Source organism: Leucopleurus acutus (assembly GCF_964270905.1).
Source record: "Leucopleurus acutus genome assembly, chromosome: 3".
Classification (NCBI taxonomy): Eukaryota; Metazoa; Chordata; class Mammalia; order Artiodactyla; family Delphinidae; genus Leucopleurus; species Leucopleurus acutus.
Genome location: NC_139145.1, coordinates 150,048,782 through 150,060,616, shown reverse-complemented (window position 1 = coordinate 150,060,616; position 11,835 = coordinate 150,048,782). Strand labels below are relative to the sequence as shown.

The window sequence follows — 11,835 nt, the reverse complement described above, 5'->3', positions numbered from 1 at the left end:
GCTCAAACTGAAAGGAAACTTAGTAGAACTGCCTCATTTGGCTGAAAAGGAAACTGAGCCTCAAAGATGCTAAATGACTTGCCTGGGGACCTACAGCTAGCTAATGGCAGAGTGCATCATTGGCTGTTAGAAATACTTGAGTCATTGTTAATTAACGATGAGGTCAGATCCTATGCAGTTGGATGCTAAGAATTTAAATATAGTGAGAAGATTATTTACCCAAAAGTCTAAACACCAGAAGCATCTAAACAGTGCAATTGTTCTGAAAGAAACAATTGTAAAATAACTACCCATTAAAAAAGAATAACTCCAGTGTAGTTGAAGAACTTATATGCATGCTGTATGTTGATGGCATGATCTACAGGCCTGCAGATGACAGGTGGTGGCATCATGGCTGCCCAATTCATACAAAGTGGGCAGGATGGTCACATTAAATGAGCAACCACAGTGACCTCAGGAAAGTCTTACTGCCCACATAGAAGTCTCAGTCAGTTACCCATTTGGTAGATAGCAACTGTTTCAAAGTGTTGAATTGGCATTTCACAAGTATGTACATTGCCTCATAAATGCCCTCTTTCCCCAATCATCGTACTCTTTCAGAATCTAGACGCCTAGATTCCAGATATATAATTAATCCAGAACTGCCCAATGCCTGACATTCTGAGTAAACAATCTTAAACTGCACACGTACAAACTTGTTTCAGTATTTGAAGCCACAGCAGATATATTTTAGAAGCACATAGGAAGCGGAAATAATTTATAAGATTCATTTTGGTTTTCTGGTCCCCAACTGTTTTCTTGCACTCATCTTGAGAGAAAAGATTCGTGATGTTTCATGAATTTCTGAAATTTCTACTCATTCCCATTTTTAAAAAATTTGAACAAATAGTCCATGTGTTAGGACACAGAATATCTTCAAGCACTAGATTCTCAAACTAGCTGCCAGGTCATTCTTTTTCATTTCATTCATCTTTGTTTTTCGTTTTTCCTACTCTTCAAGGGTCATCAGACCCAGAAACTAAAGGATCTGGGTCCTGTCTTGATCTGCATTTCTCTCATTTGTCTCATTGAAGGCTGGACCTAGTAATCCCGGAGAGCCCCTCTAGGTCCTCACCTTCTTTAATTCTATGAGAACAGCTCTCCCATCCCCTAAAACCCCAGCACAGACCTTGGAAAGCCTCACTTTCCGGAATCCATTATGTGCCCGCAAAATGTGCCGCTTCACGGCCCTTCGCACACTGCGTTCAGTGATCTCTTTCCCCAGCAGACCACAGCCTCCACAGGGCTGGTCATCATTTCTTCCCTGGCCTAGCACCATGCCTGGCACAGCTGATCCTTGCTGCATGAAACAAAGGCCGATCAAATTCTTCTTCTGTCTCATACACAGCCATTCCGCTCGTCTAGAGCCAGTCACGTAGACAGTTAAACATTAGCCAATATCTTGCTCTTCCAAAACATAAGCTGACCTAAAGGACACAATCATTTGATTTATCATGTTTCTCAATCAGTTGTAGGTTTGTCTGTTAACACCTGGGACTGCAGGTGGTGGACGGATTCATGCGGGCTTTTGCTCTGTAAGGGATAGAAACATGCCCTGTTTGTTGTTGTTGTTGTTTTCGGTGGTAGTGGTGATGCCCCCATATCAAGGTGGGAGCTCAGTGATAGCTGCTAATTGACAAAATAGAAGGGCTGATGTTAAAACACTCAGGATTATATTCTGGACCTTGAACTTGAGGGTTAAGAGTGAGTTAAAGCAATGCCTTCATTAGGGATTTTGTTCACCTGTAACAGAATGACTAATTAACAGGACTGAAGGTGGGGGGGTGGCTGTTTTTCTCTCATGTAGTAAGTCTGGAGGTAGAACACCTAGGGTTGGCACAGCGGCTCAAGGAAGTCAGGCCACTGTCTTATGGTTGGTCACAAGATGGCTACTACAGCTCCAGCCATCACATGTGCATTTTAAGCATGAAAAAGGAAGAAAAAGAACTCTTATAAAAAATGAACCTCTCTGATAGAGCCACCCAACAACTTCGCGGGCCAAGACTATATGTTATGGCTACCCCTCTCTGAAGGAACACTAACAAACATAGTGTTTTGGCTGGGTACTTGTTCTTCAAACACAGATGGATTTCTGTTAGGGAGGAATAGAAGTTTCTCTTCTATTCTAGTAGTCAGCTAGCCACAGTTCCCTCCTGTGGTTCCTCAGACATACCCTTCTTTCCGTATGTGGGATAGACTCTCTGTTTTCAAGAGAGAAAGCTCTCAAGCCTCATAGAGTTAGCCTATCAAGATTGGAGCCCTGGATCTCTGGGTGATGTGTGGTCCTCTCCATCAGTTCTGGATATAACTCCTTGCCATTCAGCCCCGACACATCTAACCTGCAGTACTGGGAAAGGTGTACTATAGCTACAATAAAAACTTTCCTTTATAAAAGGAGGGATGGAAAACAAAGCAGTCACTGTCGTTAGCAATGACCAAATCCTCCTGGAATAGCAAGAGTCCAACCCCTCATTCTTGTGGCAAGAACTCCTGTTCCTTGCCCTCCAGGGCCCTTGCCTCTCTCTGGGGGCTATTCCTCACTCATTGTTCCCCATGACCACTTCTGTGGTGGGCATGGGGAGGATACCTTCTCTGGGGCTATACACATCACCAAGCCTACTGCTCATTGATGTGAATTGCTGCAGATCAGGTTGGGGTCTTTTGGCAATAGAGTTCCCTCACAAACTTAGTAGGCTTCGGGTCAATTCCTGATGACTTGTTTCTTTTCCTTTCCAGTTCAGGAGTTGTGCCCATGTCCCTAAATTTTAACTTAATGTATGCTACTGAACGTATGCTGCTGGCCATAGCCGAAACAGTGGCCTCCGGTGCGTGACCACATCTTTGGCAGCAGGCTTACAACCTCTGTCTGATAGGGCACCACTCGCCCCCTTCTAACCAATCAGCCTGTCTCAGCCCTGCCAGGGTCCGAATGCAGGCCTCTCAGGAGACAGATTGTAGGCTGAATGTCAAGCGTGCCTTCCTTAGTAGAGTGGTATTTCTTCCCCTCTCACTTGCCAGCTGAGGAGCTCAGGACTTTGCTGGGAGTGATAAAGCACCACCAATATTCTACATTTTTCCTACCGACTTCTCTACCACGGTCTCAGTCAACACGTCTGTGACTTTCCACCGCACAGCAGCTGTCAGGTGAACCAAATATTTCATAGTACAGTGAGTGTCACCTTTCCAGCCTACAGTATCTAAGTCCTTGGCATCTCCCTCCCCCCCCCCCCCACTCCTTGCTCATCTAGTTCCGCATTTTAGGTTCTGTTACTTTTATTTTATTTGCTTATTTATTTTTTGGCCGCGCTGTGCAGCATGCGGGACCTTAGTTCCCTGACCAGGGATCGAACCTGCTCCCCCTGCAGTGGAAGCTCAGCGTCTTAACCACTGGACTACTAAGGAAGTCCCAGGTTCTGTTACTTTTAGTTTCCCCACTTCTAGGTACCACATTGTGCATTTGTTTGGAGTTTAATTCAGCTAATCGGTTGGATTTTGAAAAATCCAAATAACGGTCATTAAACAACGTGGGGGGTTATTTTTTCTTCCATGTCTGCTCTTAAGGAATGCTGGCATGAACCCCACCCAGAATATCCACTTTCATCTCATTGACCAGAACTCTGTTGTAGGGCTATCCATACCTCCTCCAAGAGAGGCTGGGTTTTAGATGAATACATCACCACGTCCAAGAAAATAAAGGAGGAAAGGGGGAATGGCTATCACATAGACAGTCACAAGCTTCTGGCTCAAGCTACCTGCTTATTTGTCATAGGAGGTCCATCGGTGGTGGAACAGAGATCACCAGGCAGGGTGCCCGTCCGGGGCGGTCGGGTGCAGGTGCAGAAAGGCAAGGTTGTCAGAAGCAGGCAGGCAGCGTGCTGATGTAGAAGGGCAAGGCCCCGCCCCGTGGGTCTGGGTGCTAGTCCTGGCTCTGGTACTTACTGTGAGACCTCAGGCCAATTATTTAGCCTCTCTCTTTCTGTTATTTTTTCTGAGCCTTTAAAAAGTGCATACTAACATATATCTCCCTGCAGTATTGTTGTGACAATTAAATGGTGGTTATGGGGATCGGAGGGAGAATGAATGAGACAGTGAGGAAGCAGCCAGCATGGGGGGAGGTTTCCCCTCACTCCCTCCTTGTAGCCACGCTCTCCTTGATCTCTCTTACCTCTGCAGGCAGCTGAGTAGGCTCTGACCTCAGGGTCTTTGCACTTGCTGTCCCCTTGGCTGAGAACAGCCTTCCCAAAGATACTCTCTCACCTCGTCTCTCACTTTATTCAGGTCTCTTCCCAGAGGGGCCTTTCCTAATCCCCTCCCACGCCCATCCCTCTTTGTCTTCTGATGCTACCCTAATTCTCTTCACAGTGCTAATCACCATCTGATGTTACCGTATTTTGTTTACTAATGCACCCTCATCAGATCACAGGCTTCATGAGGCTCTGTAGGAACGTTGTTTTGTTCAGGGCCCAGCCCGTGATGGGCACTCGGTGAACATCTGTGGAATAAATCAGTAGTAAATATTTAATCGACATTGGTTTCCTCTTAAAATGTGAGCATTTTCTAAAAGTCAAGAGAGGAGTCCTATTCAGGAGGAAGGATGATTAGACGGAGGTCGAGGAATTTGAACTTAGCAGAGGTTCGAATAGGAGAACATTTAGAATCCAGGACAGTTGGAAGCGGGAGTTAGTACAATAAGACAGTCCGGTGTAACCGGATTTTGAGGCAAGATCTGGATAAGCCAGAAGACCTTTTCACACCTCCTGCCAGGTTCAGGATTTAGCCTTGGATTTCAGGTGACTCTGAGTCTGTGACTTTGAGCAGATGATTGGTTTCACTTAGTTCACCGTTTCCTTTTTTTTTTTTTTTTTTCCGTTATTGTCCCCCTCCTCTTACCCCGGAGGAAATTTTAATTTAATTTAAATTCTAACACAAGAAATTAAATACTAAGCAATAAGTGTTTGTCAGGTGGGATTGAGCTTTGCAGGGGAGGTGGGCCATTAACCATTATAATATCTAAGTTTTGTGGGTAATGTCACCCTGCTGAAAAAACATGGCTTAGCTAAAAGGGGATCCAAGAACTTTGGTCGCTTCTAACACCACATTAGTAAATTACCTCGGGGACAGAAGCATTTATTTTTAATGTTAAGGCTGTCAGCTTCAAGCTACTCAAAATTAATTTAAATTATCATGGTTGTTTGCTTGAGATAGGAAGCTAATTGGAGAATTATGTATGGTAGACAAAAGTGATCCGTACCATTGCAGCAGACCGCCATGTCCACAAATTCTACTCCCTGTTGAAATGGATTGATCTTCAGGATGAGAAATTTTTAGACCTTTACACACATCAGCCATGGAGGGATGTTGTTATTTGTAACCATTTTCAGACTTCTGTGTCTTCTCTGGGTCAACATTCTGTTCACTGGAATAGTTGGTATTGGAATGTTTCATGGGATATTGTGGAAGAACCACACTTTTCACAGTAGTATTGTAAGATTGTGTGTCTTTGCATATGCCTTGAGTCATCTCAAAATGCTGCAGTGTATGGGAATGCTTCTACTTCCTTGATTTATAGAAAATCGCAGAAAAGGAGTTGATCAAATAGGGGGCTGGAAAGATTACTGGAAAATTCCTAATTATAGGTATGGAATTGACAGGTTATGTAGCCCATGAACACCTTAATAAGACTGAATCTCTTTGAGGGTGTCTGTACACTTGAAATAATTTTTCCTTTTCTGAAAACTCCTTCTCTGCCCTCACCACGTTCAGGGCCAGAGGGAGGGCTACCAGCAGCCATATTGATACCTCATGACCCTGCCCCCTTGGCGATAACCAGTTAGACTACTGATAGACAAATGATCCGGTCTGAGCCAATTGGCTTTGCTCACCTCCAATGTATTCATTAAAAACTTTTGAGCTGCAAAGAGCAGAAAACAACTCAAGGTAAAGTTTAAAGGGTTTGTTTTGTTTGTTTTTAGTTTTGTTTTGCTTTACCTTTTCTCTTTCTCTTTTTCTAAAATTTAAGTAGTTAAAATTTTCAAATGTAATGTATTATAAGAATTGATAGGGTCTTTCAGATCGAGGCGGGAGGGCAGTACAGCTCCATCTAGGATGGGTGAAACCCCGGATGCTGTGGGGAAGCTAGAGCATTCTCTCTCCCCAGTCTTGCCCCTCTGCCTTCTACCAATCATCTTTATTTTATTTCTTGGCAGGATGACTTCCTTTGCTTTTCAGTTCACAGAGCAGGTAGAATATTGCCATCCAGGGGTCCTATTTCAAAAGTTATAGTTCCTGCCACACCCTGGAGACTAGATCCCTTCTCTCAAGGTCTCTCCATTCTCAGAGAAGTCTGTTCCAGATTGCATGAGATGCTCAGCCTGGGACCCATCAACAGGGGCTGGGGACTTATATTATGTGAACGTGGCTGCTAGGAACGTGCCTTCATTAATTCTGTTAAGAGGGTGGTCATAGACTTGTTACCCACTAATTTCCGTTTATTTATGCATCTCGCACTAAACTATGAATGCCTTCAAGACAAGGAGTTTGCCTTTTTGATAGTATATTTTCAGTGCCAAGTTCAAGGTCTGGTTCTTAATAGATGTTCAATAATACATGTTGCTTAAATACAAGTTGACATTGGGGAAAAAATTCTCTACTACTCTTAAGTTTGGTTCTGTTCAATCAGACTTATTTAATGAATACCTTACCCAAGATGTTTACTCTGTTTTCATATGTATGGAATCACCTGAACCGTGACGAACACCTTGAATCACCATCAAAATTTTAATTTTAAACCATCTTTAAAAAATTGTTTTGGGGACTTCCCTGGCAGTCCAGTGGTTAGGATTCTGCGCTTCCACTGCAGGGGGCATGGGTTCTATCCCTGGTCTGGGAACTAAGATCCCGCATGCTGCAAAGCGTGGCCAAGAAAAAAAAAGTGTTTTAAATTATTGAGTCTACAAGGTGACAGACACTGTGCTGAGGTAGGGAACGTATTGACAAACCAGACATTGCCCCTATATTTGAGAACCTCTCTGTGGAGTATGAGAGAACTTAGAGTTCATTTAGCTTAACTTTCTCATTTTACAGATGAGGAAACAGAGACTCAATAAGAGTTGTGAGGCCTGATGGAAAACGTTTTGATTTATTCATAAGATTTTAATACGTCTGTGTGGAGTTACTTGTCAGTGAAAGGTGTTATGTATTTTGGCCAAAGGAGACACTCAGTTTTTGTCCATGTGTGGATTACCTTTTCTTTGATCTTGCCTTTCTTTTTAATAGGCACATGACTATGTAGATGATATTTGCTAAGCTTTTGGTTTATTTGGAACCAATTAATAGCTGGCACTCAAGTTCTTTGGAAACTCACAAGTTAACTCTATTGGAAATGTCTTTACGGTGGCTTCTGACACCTCTCCCATTTATTATTATTCCTTGTTAAGTCACTTCCTGAGAAGGCTCGAGAATGTTTTCCATCTTTGATGGTACAGTTTATATTGACTTTCTCTGGGTGAAAGTGAAGTTCTGAGAAGAGACTGAAAGGAGTCATTTTTCTGTGTTTACAGGGGATGGAGGTGAAAATCTCTTTGGTGGAGAAGGAGAATTGGCCACGGAATTCAATTAACCTATCGCCGAGGGGGGATGGATTGTGTGCCGGGCGCTGTGCATATTCAGTGGGAGGGGATCGTTGCCGCCCCCGCTGGGGAGCCGCACCTACTGCAGACGTGTGCAGCCTGGAGGGGGTGCATGGCTGTGTGGGCAGTGTGTCCAGGGCAAGCCAAGGAGCGGCCAGGGCTGCTCCCCCAGAAGCTTGGAGAAACATCTCTCTGCAGGAGATGGCTTTTGGGTTGGCCTAAGTGTAGGCTGGTTTCAACAGTTTACCAAAGAAAAAGAAGGGAGGCGACTAAAGCTATAGGCTGTAAAGGGACATGATACCCTCTGAGTCTACATGATAAAGGCAGGAGCCTCGAATAACTTAGGACTGGCGGTGGTCTAGGGGAGAGCCTGCATCTCTCTGCAGTGTTGAGCGGCTCTTCTCCTCTTGGTAGCACTGTTAGAGCAGAGTTCTGGAATGGAGAGACCTCCTGTGCATACACTTGGGCTGATCAAGGCAAATGGACATAGACTTGAACTTCCCAGGAATGTGAGTTCTTAAATACGTCCAGAACCCCTCTACAATCTTCCAGGGAGTCTTGTCACACAGAGCCTCCTGGGTAGATGTGAGTTGATGGGGGTTGTCCTGGCAAAAGCCGTCTCATTTCCCTGCTGATCAGGGAAACTTCCTGGGGAAAGTCAGCATTCCGGAGGTTTCTTGTCTGAGGGAAGGGTGTGTGTGCGTGCGTGCGTGTGTGTCTGTGCATTTGTGTGTACAGGTGTATTTTTGTGTGTATCTGTGTGTCTATATGTGCATCTGTTTATCTGTGTATAACTGTGTGTGTGCATCTGTGTATGAGTGTGTGTGTGTACATGTGTGTGTGCACAGGGTGGAGGGAACAAAGCCGTGGAATGGGGAGGGGCATTAGGTTCCTGACTCAAAAAACAAACACAGGGCTTCCCTGGCGGCGCAGTGGTTGAGAGTCTGCCTGCCGATGCAGGGGACGCGTGTTCGTGCCCCGGTCCGGGAAGATCCCACATGCCACGGAGTGGCTGGGCCCGTGAGCCATGGCCACTGAGCCTGCGCGTCCGGAGGCTGTGCTCTGCAACGGGAGAGGCCACAACAGTGAGAGGCCCGCGTACCACAAAAAAAAAAAAAATTAAAAAGCAAACACAGTCCTTCTGTAATACTCTCTTGCCATGCATGCTGTGTCAGAAGGCTCACTGTTGTGACCGGAATTTTTTGTTTTTCCTCTTCCAGGTGTGAATGAGTCCAGGGGAGGTAGCCCTGTCGCTGCTGGTGGAACACCTCATTTCCAGGTCCTTTGCACGGGCCCCACTGTGAAATGAACCAAGCGCGGACCGGTCAGACACTTCCTTCCTTCCCTCATTGACACTCTGGGCCCAGTGATTGTTCCACTGTTGTTTTAATTGTGTCCCATCCTCCTCTTGCCAAAGCAAACAGCCAGAACTAGATTAGGTCTTCCTTAGGCTTGTCTGCCAGCCTGAACATGAACACGGGCAAAGCTGAGGACAGCCCGCGTTCCCGTGGGATGAGGGGCCCCACAGGGCCCAGCCCCCAGGAGTAGGTTCTCTCATGATGTTGGCGTCTGGGAGTCGCCAACCATGCCCATCACCCAGGACAATGCTGGGCTGCACCTGCCCCTCCTCTACCAGTGGCTGCAGAACAGCCTGCGGGAGGGTGGGGCCGGGCCGGAGCAGCGCCTCTGCCAGGCGGCCATCCGGAAGCTGCAGGAGTACATCCAGCTGAACTTTGCTGTGGACGAGAGTGCGGTCCCACCTGACCACAGCCCCACGGGGATGGAGATCTGTACTGTGTACCTCGCCAAGGAGCTGGGGGACGCAGAGACTGTGGGCCTTAGTTTTGGGAACATCCCTGTTTTCGGGGACTATGGAGAAAAGCGCAGAGGGGGCAAGAAGAGGAAAACCCACCAGGGCCCCGTGCTGGATGTGGGCTGCATCTGGGTGACAGAGCTGAGGAAGAACAGCCCGGCAGGGAAGAGTGGGAAAGTCCGACTGCGGGATGAGATCCTCTCCCTGAATGGGCAGCTGATGGTCGGAGTTGATGTCACTGGGGCCAGGTGAGTGGGGCGTGCCGGCTGGCGTGGGGGCAGGATGCGGAGCTCTTGTGGTTCACTTACGCCTGATGCTGGGATCGGCAGGTCCTGAGGGTTGTGAGTCCTACTGTGGTGATTAGCCAGTGGCAGTTATCTTACAGAGGGAAAATACACACTCTAAGTTGAAGTTTTTTGGTATTTATATGTTTCTCTTTTTGCTTCCTTATCTCTTAGAAGACTCAGGCTAAAGTTTCTCCTTTTTCCTTGAAACTTGGGTTAGAAAGAAGAGAAACAATACATTATAAGAGTATGAGAAATGTCACATTGAGTTAGACCCTCTTTTCCATTCAACCTAGCATCTCACCTCTAATCGGAGCAACAGAGTTTAGGTCCTGGTTATGTTTCCATCTGCCTGTCCCATATCACCTTTGTCACAGACTCACAGTCCAGAAGACCCTTGAGATGCTTAGAAATGTCTTTAGACCATCCCCCACCCCGCCAGTTTCCCCATCCTGGAAGATCCATTTGGATCTTATCTGAATGAACATATTTCTGTTTTCTACCCATGTGACAACCTACCATGGCAGTAAGTTACGATTGGACTGTTCTGTTGTTTTCTGGGTGAGTTAGGGTCTCTAAGACCACTCTCAGCTTCAGTGATTTACTCGGGGAACTCACAGAGCTCAGAAAAGCTATTATACTCACGGTTACAGTTTATCACAATGAAAGGAATCAGATTAAAATCAGCAAAGGTGAAGGGTGCATAGAGTAGAGTCCAGGAGAGACCAGGAACAAGCTTCCAGTTGTCCTCTCCTAGCAGAGCTGTACAGAAGCACTCAATTCTCTTAGCAATGACGTGTGACAACACTTAACGGAGTATTGTTAACCAGGCGAGTTTGCCCAAGCCTTGGTGTCCAGATTTTTTATTGGGGGTCAGTCACACAAGCACTCCATGCCTGTGTAGCTGACCTTAGTTACTAAGTATCCAGTCCTTTCAGAGACCAAACTAGTAACACATGGCCCAAAGCCGCCATCATAGATCACATTATTAGCATAAACTATCTGGTGTGGCCCAAGGCCCCAGGTATACAAAGACACTCTTATCAGGCAGGATATTTCAAGAGCTTAGACGTTACCTCCCAGGAGCTGGTCAAGGGACATTCCTTTCTTTGGAATGCACAGGTATTGAATACCCCAAACCTGCCAAGTTAATCCATTACTGCACACCAGGGTTTTAACGATGGGTATATATGAAAGAGACAGGAAAAGAGAAGTTTGAAGATATACTGAGATGCGTAAGTTTTGTCAAGCCTTCAGGGGCTCCTGTGAGGATGTCTCCTATATCCCAGAAGGAGAGGATCATAGAGAGAAGGGCACCTTGGAAATCATGGTGACCTTTTGATGGGGGACACATCTAACCCGAGAAGACCTTGAAGAGAGAAAAACAGTGCAAAAATACCTTGACTTCAATCTTTTCCTTCCCTTCTGTCTCCTACCAGAGCTTCCCATCAATGGGAATCAGCCAGGGGCAAGGGATCCCACTGGTGTTGTTCATCTGTGTGAGCCTCCTGGGACAAAAGGCAGGGTAGAAAAGGGTGGAGAGTGGATATGGGGCGGGGGGGTCCAACAAGAAGTCATTAGGCACATGCAACGTGGTCTGAGTTTAAATGAGCCAGTTCATGGAAAGGACATAGCACAGGGCTGGCTGGTTGATGTGAGTATTTACTCAGTAGACACTTTCACTAGTATTTCCTTTGGGTTGCCTCTTGGACTGATGGGATGCTCTTGGCTAATGGCTGAGTGCCTAACTGGCAGTTCCTGGGAGATAACTGCTCATTTTCAAGGAGTGATGTTGCAGATAAATGTTTTGATTTGGGATTAGAGATTGCTCTTAGCAAAGAAGCAGTGCTGACCACCGTAGCACTCAAGATGCTGCAAGGACTTGATAAGGTGACTCTACTCCCTGTTGGTGGGTTCCTTACGGTTAGAAGTGGGGATCACTAGGAGGCAGCCCTTTCAAAGCTGTTCTTGAATGTCCTCATCATTTGCAGCCGTCTGATCTGAAGGGAGTGGGTTTGGATGGAGAGGTAGCAGGAGGAGCATGGAGGGCACATCCAGCAGGAGAGTGCTG

The 11,835-nt window shown here is 46.1% G+C and overlaps 1 protein-coding gene across 1 annotated transcript in view; it reads left to right on the top strand.

The window, feature by feature from the left end:
• Nucleotides 1–9,252: 9,252 nt before the first annotated feature.
• PDZD2 (PDZ domain containing 2) overlaps nucleotides 9,253–11,835 on the top strand; it is a gene marked incomplete at its 5' end in the record, with an annotated part of 238,404 nt that continues 235,821 nt past the window's right edge. Inside the window, one exon of the mRNA XM_082836165.1 lies at nucleotides 9,253–9,728. Within this exon, the coding sequence (XP_082692291.1) occupies nucleotides 9,253–9,728 (476 nt within the window). The remainder of the gene's footprint in view (nucleotides 9,729–11,835) is intronic.